At 54.8% G+C, this 16,340-nt stretch overlaps 2 protein-coding genes across 5 annotated transcripts; one reads left to right on the top strand and one right to left on the bottom strand.

Moving 5' to 3' along the window:
- Positions 1 to 581: 581 nt before the first annotated feature.
- Positions 582 to 2,971, bottom strand: LOC119108484 (protein SENSITIVITY TO RED LIGHT REDUCED 1). Of its 4 annotated transcripts, none has more exons than XM_037232058.1 (3): positions 2,960 to 2,971; positions 2,511 to 2,676; positions 582 to 1,336 (listed from the first exon to the last, which is right to left on the bottom strand). In XM_037232058.1, exons 2-3 carry the CDS (start codon positions 2,648 to 2,650, stop codon positions 592 to 594), a joined length of 885 nt encoding a protein of 294 aa, XP_037087953.1. In that variant the 5' UTR covers positions 2,651 to 2,676; positions 2,960 to 2,971; the 3' UTR covers positions 582 to 591. The 4 variants fall into 4 exon arrangements, with proteins under 4 accessions (XP_037087953.1, XP_037087950.1, XP_037087954.1 ...); XM_037232055.1 differs by having other exon boundaries at positions 2,923 to 2,970; XM_037232059.1 differs by lacking the exon at positions 2,960 to 2,971 and adding an exon at positions 2,942 to 2,955.
- A 221-nt stretch (positions 2,972 to 3,192) lies between these two features.
- LOC119108624 (cytosolic Fe-S cluster assembly factor NBP35) lies at positions 3,193 to 15,575 on the top strand. Its single transcript, XM_037232224.1, has 8 exons — positions 3,193 to 3,408; positions 5,345 to 5,408; positions 5,711 to 5,800; positions 6,455 to 6,611; positions 7,695 to 7,858; positions 10,152 to 10,247; positions 12,305 to 12,402; positions 14,177 to 15,575. Exons 1-8 carry the CDS (start codon positions 3,373 to 3,375, stop codon positions 14,387 to 14,389), a joined length of 918 nt encoding a protein of 305 aa, XP_037088119.1. The 5' UTR covers positions 3,193 to 3,372; the 3' UTR covers positions 14,390 to 15,575.
- The last annotated feature ends 765 nt before the right edge of the window (positions 15,576 to 16,340 follow it).

Here is a 16,340-nt window from a genome sequence, read left to right as displayed (position 1 = left end):
TTCTGCAGATCGTTCGTGTCGCACATGACGCGGTGGCCGACCGGCGAGCTGTGCAGGTAGTCCAGCACCTCTGCGTAGCTGAGGCAGTAACGCAGCGCCAGCAGGGCGGCGGCCGCCGGGCCAGCCGCTCCCGCCGCGGCGCGCACCTCGCGCGCCACGCGGCTCGCATCCCCAAGCGGCTGGAGCTCGGTGATAATCACGTCCGTGGTGCGACAGAAGCCGACCAGCTGGACCACGCGGTCGGACGGCCCCAAAGCCTGTAGCATCTCCAGACCATGCAGGAAGTCCGGCCGCAGCCGGGGATCAGCCAGCGTCGAGAGCGCCACCTCCCGGCTGCGCCACAGCGCGCGGTACACGCTCTTGGTGCTGCCCTGACCGATCAGCGGGCCGAGACTCAGCTCAGCCAGGTCGGCGCACCCGAGCAGCGGCCGGCACGCCGCCATGCCTGCCAGGCGGAACTGACCGCGGTCGCAAAGTACCGTATCGCCGCCAGGGGCGCCGCCGTAGCGCACCGCCGCCACGCCGGCCGCCAGCGCTGCCAACACGGCAGCCACCACCGCCGCACGGCGTCGGCCGCCAGACCTACGCGGCTCAGTTGTGGTTGCGCGACTTCTTGCGGCGGCGGCGGCGCGGCTTGGCGCGACCGCCATCGTCGGAGGAGTCGGTTTGCGGCTCTGGCGGCTCGTACTGCGTCGGCGCCTCGTCCCAGAAGTAGGCCGGCAGCGCGCGCAGCCGCGCCGCGCTGAACCAGTGCACAGCCGTGTCGTTGAAGGGCGCCAGCAGCTCAGGCTCGTCGATGCGCTCACCGACCCCGCGCTCGGCCGCGTGCGCCGCGCCGCGCTCCACGAACGCGAACTCGCGCAGCAGGCTGGGCGGCAGCTTGAGCGCGATCGAGGCCAGGCTGTTGCCGATCAGCAGGCAGCGCGGCAGCACGTCCGGATGCCAGTTGGCGCGCAGCAGGTTGTTGTAGTGGACGTTCTCACAGTGGGGCATGTAGAGGACAGTGGGCTCCGTCAGCCGGCGGCCGCACTGTTCGTCCTGTTCCAGCACGTGCAATCCCAGTCGGCTCAGCAGCGCCGCCTCCTCCGGCCAGAAGACCGGGTCGTACGCCTCGACCCGCGGTGCGCTCAGGTGCGCGCGCAGCTCCAGTAGCAGCGCCAGCTGGTACTGGGGCGCCGGCGCGCTGGCCACGTGTCCCAAGCCGTAGCAGACGATGTTGGGCGCGGCGACGGCGCTCTGGCCGGCGCGCTGCTCGGACAGGCAGTCGTCGACGGCGGCCAGGAAGCGTGGCAGGTAGCGGGACGAGGTGAGCCTCACGCGCAGACGCTCAATTTTCCTGGGGAAAGGTGCCGCTGGTGAAATGTAGATGCCCTCCGCTTGCGTTTCCAAAGTAATAAAGATAGAGTTTGGTAGAAAACACCAGCAGATTAATCTCAAGGAAATCTTGCGATTTGTGCTAGTTTTGAGGTTTCAGGCCAATAATTGACCCAATTATGCCAGGTCACAGTTCAAATTTTCCAAACGATCGCACTTTCCAGTATATGTATATGTATCAATACATATACATACATGTATCAATTATGGCTCGGCGACGTGATTCCGAAAACGAGTCGCGGGGCTCAACAGTGAAAAATGACCTAACCTGCGGCCGAAATATGCCAACAAGCAGGCTTCTCACCGGATTCTGACACTGTCTTCCCACAGCTGGGGTGAGCACTGACACCCAAGTTGGGGGGGGGGGCTTATGTCCGTCCACCTGAACAGTAACTACACCCCAGATCTCATTTCGTTCATGCAGTGATGTCGGCCAACCTCGCGCGCGACATGGTCCGCCCGCCCACCAAGGCCATAAATTATCATGCAGTGTTCCTCAAAGAATCGCGGCTGCTCCAAATTAGAAAAGCCACAAGCACATTTTGACATCAAGACACACACACAGTGGATGCCCCATAGTCACTGAAAATTTAGACATGATTGCACAACATGCCAGAGGCATCCTCAACACACCTTATGAGGGTGCTTCAAGCCCCCAATCAGGTGGAGGGTTAATCAATAGGTGGAGTGCAAGCTGTTATTATGAAATTGATGAGTGCATAAAATGGTACTAAACCTGAAATGACCTTAAGTATCATTCAAGACTAGTTATGTCTATGCACATGCACATGTGCACACACACACACACACACACACACAATTATACAGTATGTTATGGTTATCATATACCAAACAAAAGTGAGCAAGGTCATGCAAGTTCATGCTGGCTGTTATCAAATCAGTTGTCTTGATAGCTTGTCTCCATTGATTCATCATGCTAACTATTAAAGTATGGTATAGAATAAGATATACCAAACACCCACAGTGGTATAAGTTGTTGACCTGTTTAATGAACATTTCAAAACAAGCTAATCATGATATATGACATAGCTTCATTTTTCATCTACTGCTGAAACAGTTCAAGCATATGTTCCCATGCATGAGCATAAGCATGCCTCAGACCATGTATGACATACTTGATGACAGCTGGGACATTAATGACATCCGGCTTCAGGTCAGTTGGTGGCGCCACACCCTTGGTTATAAGGGATGCTGGCGGACCACGAGAATTCTTGTGCCTGACAAGAATAAAGCCATCTTTATCTACTTGTGGCATGGTCTTGTTTACCCCTCACATGCAGCCTGAAAAGAGGAATTTCAATTGATGGTCATGCAATTCATTTTGTGGCAATGCAACCGTAATGGTCAGGCAAATCGCGATGGAAGGGGACGAGTGGTTAAAATATTGTGTTCTTATGCTTTCTCAAGAGCCCAGAAAGCAATATTTTTATAAATGGCCTTGTAAGCCAACGTCATTCACCATTTTGATGCCACAGATCAACAAAAAACACCAGCCCATCGTGCAATGCGAACAAAATTGCCGCCCACCAATCCTTGAATTTCAGACGGGGCCATCCTCCGATACACTGCACTGTGTGCTGCGTGCCAAGCACCCGCATTGGAAACAGGTGCGCAAGTCTCGTAGCTATGATCAGTTCACGACACTATGCTCGCTACCTCGAACACTGACTTGCTCTGAGGGCCAACTGCAGTGTAATGACGTCATTGTTGTTGTTTTCATTCGTCAAAAGACACACATTTCACAGTTTTGCAAGCTTTCGATCGCCATTAGCGAATACACCTGGGAACTTCCTCCGATTATTAAAGCGTATACGGCGCTGTAGGGACACTTGTGGAAGTTGTAAAAGGAATGGAATGTGGAGTGTGGAATTTTGGAGGACGGCAATGTCTTGAACAGGACGTTCCTCTCATCTATGGCTTATGGTTTTGAAGGTGTAAACTTCTCTACAAGTGAAAAGATAATTTTAGTTGACAGGGATGGATGAAGATATCACAAGATGCCCAAATGCTTTGGTGAGATGTGAAGGCATTCATTCCCCGCGTCACGTGGCAGCAATTTGTTTTTCTCAAATTTTGTTCCAGTGCACAAATTCATTCACTATATGGTCATCTATCGAGCTTTAAGTAGCTTTCAGTTATTGAATGTTTCATGTATCTAGTTAAGGCTAGGGAAGTTCTGATGTGAACCCAACTGTTCATGATTCCTGTCCGCAGCAAATCAACAAGAATGTCTCCCAAAGTGGTTCTAGGCTAGTTTATAAGCTTGCAACAGATATTAATTCCACCACTGCCTTACAGCACTCAATACCAGCAATGATGAAAAAACTTAAGGGGTTATGGTACTAAACTATTAACTTGGCAATAAATGAACTCCTGTTGTTGGCCACCATCACTGACACAATGCCCCAAGTGGCATGGCATGTGATCACCCTCAAGCTGATTAACATTATGCCATAAGGTTCAGGTGCTCATACAGTATATGATGTATGGCTGTTCAACAAGGTTGCATTTGTTTTGTGAGTCATTAAGTTTAGTGAGGTGTGGAGTCATTAATTTCATTGTGCATTTGAGTCACCAAGTAGCAACAAAAACCATATAGTCAAGACCATGTTTTCTGAAAAGGCTGAAACATCAATAAGTGAGGTGCACTTCTATTTTAAAATTGGGCTATCCAATAGACTGACTCTCTAACCAATGTTGGATAGTCCTGAACAGCTTGTATCATATTTATGATTGTTCTTGTTGATAGAATGATTGGTGATTGGGCTGGTTTCCCCAAGTGTTTTCCACCAGGTGCACCATGTTGCTCCCCACAGTGTTATTCTCTGTCTTGAAATTGCTCACACTTGCAGCTGATTTTTCAGATAAGTGATCCAAAATATTGTCTGTTCAATCCTTCACAAGGCACACCAACTTCTTTTGCCTCACTTGAATAGAGGTGCTATCCTGTGCAGTGAATATTCTTTTGAGTCATTTTATTCCATCAGTGCACCAGCTTGGAATGCAACTTATGTGAATCTTGTGCCTTTGTTTGCCCATCCTCATAACTAATACCTATTACTATTTGTTTATCATTGTTAACACTGGTGGCCTTGTTTATAGGGTGATAGTCTCCTGTGCCTGCTCAGATAATGGGGGTGGCTGAGGAGTTTTGGGGCTTGGTCTGTGAGGTTGCAGTATTGGCCTCTAGAGTTCTCACTGACCTCTGTCATATCAGTGCCTGCAGAGGCTGTAGGGTATGCAGGGAATCCAACCCAGGTCTCTCACATGGAGGCTGTGCATGTTCCCAACTGTGTCATTTCATCCTGGTCAGCTTGTCTGATATACACTTATGACAGTGATAGCTCTCACTGCTGTTGTGTCGGGAAGAAAACTCCTATTGTCAGGAAGTTAACTCCCATGCAGTGCTGGCTGGCATGGCCCAGCAAGCCACCATTCACTGGCAGTCCAGTTCAAGGTGTGGATATTTTACATCCCATACTAGGGCACAGAACAATACAGCTCCCCACCCCCTGTGCACTAAGCATCACACCATCAGGATCCCAGCCAAATCACATGAAACCCATGAAATGCCATGAATACTAAAGCCACGCCTGCCAATGAGTGCCGACCTCGTCGCTCCTCTCACCCAGCCTCCACACCAACCCAAACAGTACGCGCAGGCATTCGCAAGTTGGCAAGTTGGGCGCCAATGTACTGCGATGTCATGCGGGCACTTAAACACATTTGGCATGCTGCCAGGGTCAGATCAAGCATGAGGGATGTCACATGTGCACTTAAATGAGTTTCATGGTCTTGACCCTGGATCATTCAGCTCATTCTGTGGTGGAATTCCATGTTGTTGTCATCATTAAGATACTATTTTCACTGACGTCTGCTTGAAGAAGGTGCTGAACGCGTAGCGTGGTGCAGCATTCCACAGAAGTGAAACAGGATTTTTTGTCTTCAGGAGGAGGCAGGTCGAGCATTGGGATGCCAAGGCTGCCCTGGTCAAGCTCTCTGTCAGGCACAAGGTAATAACTGAATGTTTTCCCGCGTCATTTTCTTATTGCTTGTTGATGCCATGGATCAACATGGTATGTATATATATATATATATATATATATATATATATATATATATATATATATATATATATATATATATGCGTGTGCGTGCGCGTGCGCGTGTGCGTGTGCGTGTGCGTGTGCGTGTGCGTGTGCGTGTGCGTGTGCGTGTGTGTGTGTGTGTGCGCGTGTGCGTGTACGTGTGTGTGTGTGTGTGTGTGATTTTCGTTACGTAACAACAGATGCTGACCACATGTATAATTTCACAGGTGGTCCAGACCCCAAGCAAACAGCCCTCAACATTCGAATGAAGGCTATAAAACACAAAATTCTTGTCATGTCCGGCAAAGGAGGAGTGGGTAAGTGCAGCTTGAATAGTATACTGCGATGAAACATTTTCCAGCAAACATTTCCCAGCACACCAAGAACATCTGTTTGAACGCGCTGGTACCACCACACACTTAACGCGGTCTTTAAACGGCGAAGTCGGGAGCGTGTTTCGCCGAGTCTCGTGATGACACTAATCTGTACCCCACGTAACCATCATGTAAAGGCGGGCTGTGGGCACTGATGCTGGCTGGTTCCGCTTATGCTATAGCCCTGCACCATGCATTTTTATATGCCAGCACAATTATGATCGAAAAAGCGCTGTCTTTATGTTTTGCATGGGTTTACTTAATGCGATCCAGTTAAGTCGCATCGGACGGTAGATGCAACACCAGTGTCGCACGTAACAGTGTCAATTGGCCGCACGACACCAGTGTCGTGCGGCTAATTGACGAGTCAGACTGACTCGCGATTTGAGCCCCCAAGCAATACGTTAACGCACAATCCTTTTGTGAACATTTGTCTACTTAGTTGCTTGTTTTCTCCAGACTGCTACCGAAGCTAGGCCCTGCCGGATGTGACCGGTGCTGGCGACTGTGACATCGAAGCCCCTGGCAGGCCAACTCCCCACGGGTGGCGTCTCCCGTGAGAGCCGCGCGTCCCCACCGGCCTGACTGTTCCCCCAGGCAAGTCGACGCTGGCGGCGAGCCTGGTGGTGCGGCTGTCTCGGCGCGGCCCGGTCGCTGCGCTCGACACGGACATCTGCGGCCCCAGCCTGCCGCGCCTGCTGGCCGTCGATGGCGCCGACATCATCAGCACGCCCTGGGGCTGGAAACCGCCCATGTGAGTCTTCTGCGGCTGGAGGCGTCCCATGTAAGTCCGCCTGCGACCGGAGGCTGTCCATGCGGGTCCGCCTGGGACCGGAGGCTGCCCATGTGGGTCCGCCTGGGACCGGAGGCCGTCCATGTGAGTCCGCCGGGGCCGGAGGACGCCCATGTGATGGGTTTGCTTGGGGCTGGAGGTCGCCCATGTGGGTCTGCCGGGGCTGGAGGCCGGCCATATGAGTCTGCCGGGGGACTGTAGGCCGTCCATGTGAGTCTGACCTGATGCTGGAGGTGTCTGCAGGGAATAATTTGTCTGTCCGAGTCATGGCGGTTAAGATGTGTGAGTTTGCTTGAGGCCGGAGGCGGCGTGACCGCGCGTGTTTTCTGGAGGCCAGAGGCGGCCGTGCGACCATTGGCCATTGCCACAGCTGTGGCGATGGACAATGGTCGCGCATCCATCATTCATGCTGTGGTTCTGCACTGTGATAACAGTTATACTGCTTGATAAAGTTCGAATTCATGTAGCCATGAACTTGTTGATGTGTTTGAACGTGTATCGCGTGCTAAAGGGATTACCACTGCGCTAAGAAACAATCAGAAAATAGACTGAGTAGGCATGTTCACTGGTGTATCAGACAAGATGAGAGGCCAATGGAAGCATGCTATGCTAGGGAGCAAACCCGCTCAAGGGTAAGATATTTGGTCTTGTTTAGCGTTATTTATGTCCTCGTATCACGAAGGATGTCAACATGCTTTCACCATTCCGAGTGAAAATACAGCAATATTATTGACGCAGGCAAGGCATATAGCGTGTTTCGTCATCATGCTGATGTCGACTGATGATTTTGCCTAATTAAAATGAGTATGGTCTTTAAAATTTGCGTAACTATATGACCTGCGAAGCTCAATCTGATTTTGTCAAAGCTGCTAGCAGGTCCCGCAGATGCGGTGTGAATGCCAACATTTCGAGAAAATCAACTTGCATCGACGCAAATCAGCAGCAACGACATTGAACTGTATTCAATAATGAAGTGAGGCAGGCGTGGCGCGTGTGCCAATGTCGTCGCCGTACCGGCGCTGACGGCGGCTGTCCGTCGCGCAGCTCCAGCCTGGGCGGCGTGCGGGTGCTCTCAGTGGGCTCGATGCTGCCGTCCGACGAGTCGTCGGTGGCGCTCCGCGGGCCGCGCAAGACGCACCTGATCCGCTCCATGCTGGCCGACACGCTCTGGGGACGGCTGAGCTACCTGGTCATCGACACCCCTCCCGGTGAGGAGACCGGGGGCGACGCCCGGGCGTGCGGTCCCCACCGGACGGGGGGGGGGGGGGCGACACCCCTCCCGGTGAGGAGGCCGGGGGCGACGCCCGGGCGTGCGGTCCCCACCGGACGGGGGGGGGGGGGGCGACACCCCCCCGGTGAGGAGACTGGGGGCGACGCCCGGGCGTGCGGTCCCCACCGGACGGGGGGGGGGGGGGGCCGGGGATTGCTGCTCTTGCCATTTTGAAAGGACAAACATTTAGCTCATAGGGCTGCGTGGCAGAATGAATGAAGGAAGCACCCGTGTCGTCCTCAGAGCGGACCCCTTCCATCGCGCTACTGGCCACACCGGCCTAAGTGCGTCCTTGGAGCAGCGGCCGCTCCTGGTTCGGAGGGGTTGGAGAGGACCAGTGCGATGTAGCCATGCAGCCAACACCATGATGGCAACGAAGCGGTGCCCGGAAGCTGAGGGGGAACGGAGAAGTCGGGAGGAATGTAGGCCGGCAGGATTTAGGATGATAAGAGAAAATAACGCCGGCACGAAAAATCCGAATTGGGCATGCACGGGAGTACAATTTAAAATGGAAGAGGTCACCGGGGGTAAAAGTAAACATGGACTATCCTTGGAATAGAAAGGATTAAAGAGCACAATACTAGATAAGTCAGTAGGAAAACTATCCAGCGGTCATCACGTATGTCGAAATTAAATCCGGCGAGCGGGTTAGTCATTTCGGGTAAGCTCATAATGGGCCTCTTTGGAAACTACTATAATGTTCCGATTTTATTTACGGAGTGATAAATAGGGCACGATTGAATTCAGGCATCCGGGCCCGTTCCATGCTGTCCTCTCTTGTCCTGTCTGCGCCTTCCTGTTTCGGTATGCAGTCCGTAACGCTAGATCCCCGTTTTACCTGGTTCCGCCTCAGCCAGTCAAGTCTTGCCCGATCCGGGTCCGATCCGGATAATTCCGTCCCGATGTGGTCCGGTCTGGCACTTCTGTGTTTTGACCGCTTTGCCGGTGTCCCCCGCCCGGCTTGCTCCTGTTTTCCCCCGTTGGTCTGATCAGATCTGACCTGTCCTGTCCCGTCGGGCGCGATTCTGGCTGTTCGTAGTCTAGAGAAGTATCCTGTCCTCTCCTTTCCTGTCTGCGCCCAGCCCAGCCCGTCGCCCGAGGTCCTGTCCGGCCAGAGAGATCTGGCTGGGTTCCATCCAGTACGGTTAGGTCCAGTCCAGTCCAATCTAGCTAGGCTCAGTCCAGCTCATTCGGTCCGGCCAGGTTCAGTCCAGCTGGGCTCGCTCCGTTCGGGTCTCATCAAGTCCATTCGAATTCAGTCCCGGCCCGGTCCGTGGGGTTGAGTTCAGTCCTACTCTGGCTGTCCTGGCACTGTCGGGCCAGTCTGTTTTGGTCCTTCCCATGAGCGGTGCATTAGCTGGCTTCATCCAATGCATTTGTGCATTTTGACTCTTCTGATCATCGTCATCATTTCGACTATGACCTTTTGTTTATTGGTATCCTTCTTGGATGCGCGTGATTGGTAAGGATTTTCGCGCCTTTGTGTTTTCGTGCTATATGTTTAAATGCGTTTTTTTGGGCCGGCCTGTATCTGCTTTCAGTTCGGTGTTCACTAGTATCTCATGGTGCCTTTTGTACGTATGAATCTCCTTTCTCCGTTTTATGGTGTTCGCCATTGACAAAGCCATTTTCAGCTTCGCCTTTCCCTTTTTACCTGTTTTCTTTTCTCTTTTCGGGTTTATTTTAGTCATTTAACCAACTTGGGTTTGCCACTGACCTCTGACTGACTGACAGAGATATGTGAGAGAAGCGCATGTGCATACGGTTATGCTCACGGGCGTACTGACGTCCCCAATCACAGACTGACGCCACATCCGCGGTATCTGACGTGCTATCTGCGGCACGTGCTGACGTCCCCAATCACAACCTGATGCCACATCAGCTACATCTGAGGCAGGAATCCATTGAATGCCGTGCGCAGGAATCAGGTGTTATAATTATAATCATGTGATGCCCGCCGGCTGGCGACTGCACGGCCTGCCCCGGCCGCAACTGACGTTACCAGCACCCTAACACATGGGGAAACTCAGAAGACAGCGATCAGGTATTGAATGTATAACGCACCCATCTCCTGCATGCTGGCCGCAGGCAGCGCAATGTTGGCAAATACGCTTGCATCGCTGACCTTCACTGACCCTGCCTTCTTGCCAGACTGCTTCACACAGTCCTGCTCTGGACACGTTGGAAGGTGAGAGCCATCGTGACAGGTGACAGACCGTCCCTGGTTACAGGCACCAGTGACGAGCACCTGAGTCTGGCCAAGCTGTTGCGAGAGACGAGGCCGGACGGCGTGGTGCTGGTGACCACGCCGCAGGACCTCGCCTGCGGTGAGAACCCCACCGCGCGCAGGTGGCCGCCCAGAGCGAGATCGGATGATTGGAAAACTGCCGCGCCGTTGCGACGCGTGGTCAGAAAACCGTGAATCAGGCAAAAAGCAACGTGCATGTCTTGAAGTTTGCCTGAAAATCGCCACGTGCCTATTAGTTTGAACATCATGTTCACATTTTCTCTCGCTTGATTTGCTACACCTTGCATGCAGGGAAATACGGTGGTAGTTGTGGGCTTTCCGACGAGGACCTCTTTCGGTATGAGCAGACCGATTCAGAGCGATGGTATTAATCGAGGCGAACGGCGGGGAGTTACTGTCGCCCCTGCGTTAATCACCGGGAGCAGGGCCTACTCCGTGCGGCGGTCACAAGTCGGATGCTGTGCGGCGACAGGGCGGCACTCTCAGCCGGGACGGCACTCCCAGCTGGGCGGAACTCCCAGCCGGGCGGCACTCCCAGTCATGGCGACACTCCCAGTCATGGCGGCACTCCCAGCGAGGGCGGCACTCCCAGCGAGGGCGGCACTCCCAGTCATGGCGGCGCTCCCAGCGAGGGCGGCACTCCCAGTCAGGGCGGCACTCCCAGTCAGGGCGGCACTCCCAGCGAGGGCGGCACTCCCAGTCAGGGTGGCACTCCCAGTCAGGGCGGCACTCGCAGTCGTGGCGGCACTCCCAGCGAGGGCGGCACTCCCAGTCAGGGCGGTACTCCCAGTCAGGGCGGCACTCCCAGTCAGGGCGGCACTCCCAGTCAGGGTGGCACTCCCAGTCAGGGCGGCACTCGCAGTCGTGGCGGCACTCCCAGCGAGGGCGGCACTCCCAGTCAGGGCGGCACTCCCAGTCATGGCGGCACTGCCAGCGAGGGCGGCACTCCCAGCCGTGGCGGCACTCTCAGCCGTGGCGGCACTCTCAGCCGTGGCGGCACTCCCAGTCGTGACGGCACTCTCAGCCGGGACGGCACTCCCAGTCAGGGCGGCACTCCCAGCGAGGGCGGCACTCCCAGTCATGGCGGCGCTCCCAGCGAGGGCGGCACTCCCAGTCAGGGCGGCACTCCCAGTCAGGGCGGCACTCCCAGCGAGGGCGGCACTCCCAGTCATGGCGGCACCCCCAGCGAGGGCGGCACTCCCCGTCAGGGCGACCATCATTCCGGCGTGCGGTTTAAAGCCGCCTCCAGGAATGGCGAGACGTTGCGAGGGTACGGGATGAAGGGTACGTGGAGGGTGAACGTGGATAGAGTAGCAGATCCATCTGCGACGGACAGTTGCCTCTTTGTAACTGGCTAGGAGTGTAAGCCAAACTGCCTAGCAAATCAGCGGAAAATCCCCTACTGTAAGTCCACACACAGGGGCCGGTGACCACGTGACGCGTGGGCATTGCCGGTAGGCGGCCGAGCGGGCTCAGTCAGTTCAGGGAATGCAGCGCGGCCTGAAATGGTGTGAAAACGATAATTTCACTGCGACGACCCCGAAGCGGCCGTGACGTAATAGAGTATTTAGTGGTTAGTGGGCGGTGAACTGCCGCACGACGTGCAAGGAGACGGTTCTGAATGTCGTGGACTGCGCTATTCGTACGGTATTCATGTCAGTCCTAGGTAGACAACTGAGGTATTAAACTGATGCGTGTTCCTTCTCTTTAGATTGGATAATGGCAACGTAGCAGCATTGTCAATCGCTGACACAAGACAAATAACGGTGACTGCCTGTCGCCTGTCGAACACACGGCTGTTGTGCAGCGGATGTAGGAGCTGGGGGGGGGGGGGGGGGGGGGGCAGTTGCACCACCGAATGATCCATTGCGCGCCAAATTCTCAAGGACATCCAAGCGTCCACGTGCTGTGATGGGACCGATTTAAGTTCGATTTTGCCTTCAGTGCCATCCTGGCCATGCAGTCGGTCCCGTCCTGCGTGTCTCATGTGGTTAAGCAGCCGAGAGCACCCTCTGCATCAGCCGAGCTCTTCCGAGCTTCCCGGCGTGTGCGTGCGCGTGTGCGTGCGTGCGTGCGTGCGTGTGTGCGCGTGCGCTGCGGTGAGGTGTGTCACACCGGCCGCGGTCGTGCCGGCAGGCGTGGTGCGTCGCCAGATCACCTTCTGCCGTAAGGTCGGGCTCCACATACTGGGACTCGTCGAGAACATGGCCGACTTCGTCTGCCCCTGCTGTCAGGTAAACGGACGACATACCAGCGGAGCGTGCAGAACGGCGCAGACTGGACAGCATTCGAATGTGTCGGCTACTCTGTGATAAGTTTAACTCGTACTACTGCACGTGAACAAAATATGTGGGTCCTGCTGACTTAAATGGTGCTTTACGATGGGAATTGTATATATATATATATATATATATATATATATATATATATATATATATATACATGCATTATGAAAATTTTTCATGGGTTGAAAAGTGCATGCTTTGTTCATGTTATTACGTGGCATATCGCAACGTATCGACAGTATGTGCGAACAGGAGGTGCAAGGTGCGCTCATAATCATGTAATTACCGTCAACTTGAGCAGCGAAGTTAAATGCCGCGATAATTCGGGTCTTAACATTTCCAGGACAAGTCATGTCACATTTACATGCAGCTGGTAAACACCATGGTATAGCATGGCAACACCATCTTTGTACGCACATTATGTTCCACGCTCAGGCTTCAAGTACGTGAACATACATGGGTGACAATCCTTCATTCGTCTGTAACTTCGTTCCATATTGTTTACTGAAGTCCTCTCAACAATGCGGGTCCTTTCGGAGAATTTATCATACTTCAATTATCATGTATCCGGTTTTATCGACGCTCGCTAAGCCAAGGAACACGGTCAAATGTGAGGCTTTGCAGCACGTCATACGTGACTCAACCCGCAGCAAGGTGCATCCAGCAGACCGCTAGACAGAGCAGAGATGGCTGGAGCAGACACAGCCGGGTATTCCCCTCATTTCGCCTCTGCTGCGGCAATGCCAAGAAGCTGAGACGATGAACACGGCCATGCATAGAGCCATCGAGGCGAGCCCGACCTCGGCACGTGGCACGCTGGCGGCAGGGCGCACAGACCGGCAGCGCGCGGGCTCAGCCGCCCGCGCGACGCCCCTCATCACCGTCGCGTGACAGTTTGGCCGTCGCATCGGGTCGGTGCTCATCGCATGCGCGCTTGTGTCGGGCGGCACCCAACCGCGCCGCCTGTTCGCGCAGGCGCGCTGGCGCCGGCGGCGGCGCCAGCTGGCTTCCGGGCCGCTGGCCGCAGCGTCCGGACGCCGGGCGCCGGCTGCCGGATGGGTCACGTGGTTATTGGGTCAGCACCGTTGGCCACCCACGTGACGAGATGTAGGCAACACGTCCTCGCTGCGTCACGGTCACATGCTGTGGGCCAGATGCTGTATCTCTCAGTGCGGTCATGGTGCAGCAGACCAGACGCTGCACCCTCAGTGCAGCGATGGTGCAGCGGACCAACGGTGTACTCTCAGTGCAGCGATGGTGCAGCGGACCAGACGGTATACTCTCAGTGCAGCGATGGTGCAGCAGGCCAGACGGCGCACTCTCAGTACAGTAATGGTGCAGCAGACCAGACGGTGCACTCTCAGTGCAGTGATTGTGCAGCAGACCAGACGCTGCACTCTCCGTGCAGTGCTGGTGCAGCAGACCAGATGCTGTACTTGTGCATCTTCTGGCGGCATGTTTCTGCGTCCCAGTCACAGCAGCACTCAACAACGCTTTGGTCATGCCACCATTCGCAGTTTCACTACATCACCGGCCTGGTTTGCCTTATCTACCTGAACAGCCGTCTGACCAGCCTTCCCACCCGAGAAGTGTTATGGTCCCCCCCCTCTCACACACGCACACACACATACACACGCACGCACGCACGCACGCACGCACGCACGCACGCACGCACGCACGCACGCACGTCCGTGGACCAGTCTGACCTTGTCCCCCGGTCCAGGAGCGGTACCGGCTGTTCGCCGACGATAGCTCGGCTGCCAAGGTCACGGCTGACTTCGGTCTGCCTCTGCTCGGCTCCGTGCCGCTGGACTGCGACCTCGCCGCCTGCTGCGAGGCGGGGCACGATTTTGGCGCCAAATACCCGCAATCCCGTGCCGCCGCCGAGCTGGACAAGATCGCGGCCGAAGTGGCGCGACTCTGCGAGCAGAGCTGATTGCCTCATGCACTCAGGGCTTCTGGCGACGGTGGAGTGAGTGGAAGGGATTGGTCACTCCACGTGAGGACCTGGTCGGTGGAGATGGCCTACTCGCCTGCGGGGTGAGGCGTGATCCTTTTGACGAAGCGCCCGCCGATGCTGACTCGGATCGGGGGCGACCGATCGCTCTTCTAGCTGGGCTGTGGTGACGGAGGCCACTGTGGTGGTCGTGGTTAACATATGACTCCGAAGCGCAGGTCAGCAGCAGAAGGCCACGAGTGGGAGCCAGGTCATGGCTTAAGCAGGTCATCTTCCGTCTAAGCAGAGACTCCTGAGGGTCGCGAGCAGAGCCTGAGCCATATGCCGTGCCAGCCACGTGTCACGCGCTTAGGCGTGAGTGGCATTCACAGCTCATTTGGTGTGTTGATCAAGCAGCAAAAAATCTGCAGTGCGCGTGGCCACGGCTGTCGAAGTATAACGGGTACGCCTTAGGAAGAGGACGATCTCGTCTAATCCCATGCTAAAAGCTTAACCAAGTACACATTCAATTAGGGGGTGTCGGCGGGCACACATGCCTGACATGCCACTGGACGTAAAGTAATGACATGTGTATGGCATGACGGGGCATATAAGCTCATGAAGGATTGCATGTCGGCGTGGGGTAATTAAGATGCGGGTTTGGGATGTGACAATTTTCAGACCCGCGGCTGGACGTACTCCACCTGTTGTAGAGAAACGCTGCTGCATGACGGTCGAACGTGACATATAGTCGCTGTAAAGTGGTGCGTTGCTATTCCATGTTAGTTCTCAGTCGCTGTGATCTGACGTTTGGGTCTCACTTTCTTCACATGTTACCGTTTTGCAAGAATCTCTACAGATATTATTGCGACAATAGTGTATTTTGTCAAAGGTGTTGCTCGGTTTGTGTATACATCTCGGAGTGGCGATATTGGCTCCATGCCTTATGTGACCTCACACGACAAAGCTATTTTTGGTGAAATGCATAATCCGTGGCGTCCGTTACCCGATCCGCGCATTTGCCATGCAATATCGTTCATTGCAGTAGCATGTCGGCAGTGTAATCCTCCGGTTCCAAACTGCCCTTTGTGTACTTGTTGGGGCAGCCTGCGTCATGTTAGAAATGCTCATAAAACTGGAATTGTGATGTATTTTTTCGTCAATATTGGCGACGTGAGGTGCAATATACAGCTATTTAGAATCATTCGCGTTTTGTTTTGAACACGTGTTAATGCCGATCGACGCACGGCCGGCCGGCCCGCACCTTCCGCTGACGTGGCTCTCGCCAGCAGCTGGTGTGACTCACACCAGCTGCTGGTATGGCTCCAGCCAGCGACTGGCGTGGCTCCTGCTAGCGGCTGGTGTGGCTCCCATCAGCGGCTGGTGTGGCTCCCGCCAGCGGCTGTGGCTCCCGCCAGCGGCTGTCGTGACTCACGCCAGCGGATGGCGTGGCCCGCCGGTGTTGAGGGCCCACAGCAGTCAGTGCTGGACACAGCGGCTACAGTGAAGGCTCGAGGCCAGACAGTGGGAGACGTGAGACTGCGCACACCTTGTCCGGTCACAGCAGGCGCACCGCAGGGATTGGTGGCCAGGCTGGGCTAGACTCGTGACATGTGCCTTACAGGGTGTCTTGGCCGACATGTGGTTCGTTCCCGACAGATACGCTGCAAATATGGATGTTTTTTTATTGAAGTCTCATTCATCTAACACAAACAAAAGCAGATCTGACGCATGTCTTAGCGCGAGGCTCGTCCCAACAGGCACTCGGTGGTAGGGATGGCTGGGTTGAACACGTAGTCTTCTCTTCATCTCACACTGCGGAGATCGGTGGCTTGCGTAAGGCCGTTTGGCTGGGGTAGGATTCATCTCGCGTAACAGTTCAGCTCAGGAGATCGACAGTTTGGCTTTGGATACGATGCGTCCCAAGAACACGCATTGCGGAGATCCGAGG

Source organism: Pollicipes pollicipes, unplaced genomic scaffold (assembly GCF_011947565.3).
Source record: "Pollicipes pollicipes isolate AB1234 unplaced genomic scaffold, Ppol_2.1 Scaffold_6686;HRSCAF=7923_pilon_pilon_pilon, whole genome shotgun sequence".
NCBI lineage: Eukaryota > Metazoa > Arthropoda > Thecostraca > Pollicipedomorpha > Pollicipedidae > Pollicipes > Pollicipes pollicipes.
This window is presented reverse-complemented; position numbering and strand designations above follow the sequence as displayed.

Coding starts and splice junctions, on each gene's coding strand:
- LOC119108484 (XM_037232058.1), bottom strand. CDS start 2,650: ATGCCACAAGTAGATAAAGATGGCTTTATTCTTGTCAGGCACAAGAAT. Junction 1,337..2,510: donor AATGTCCCAGCTGTCATCAA/GTATGTCATACA, acceptor ACCTTTCCCCAG/GAAAATTGAGCGTCTGCGCG.
- LOC119108624 (XM_037232224.1), top strand. CDS start 3,373: ATGGATGAAGATATCACAAGATGCCCAAATGCTTTG. Junction 3,409..5,344: donor CAAGATGCCCAAATGCTTTG/GTGAGATGTGAA, acceptor TTTTGTCTTCAG/GAGGAGGCAGGTCGAGCATT. Junction 5,801..6,454: donor GTCCGGCAAAGGAGGAGTGG/GTAAGTGCAGCT, acceptor CTGTTCCCCCAG/GCAAGTCGACGCTGGCGGCG.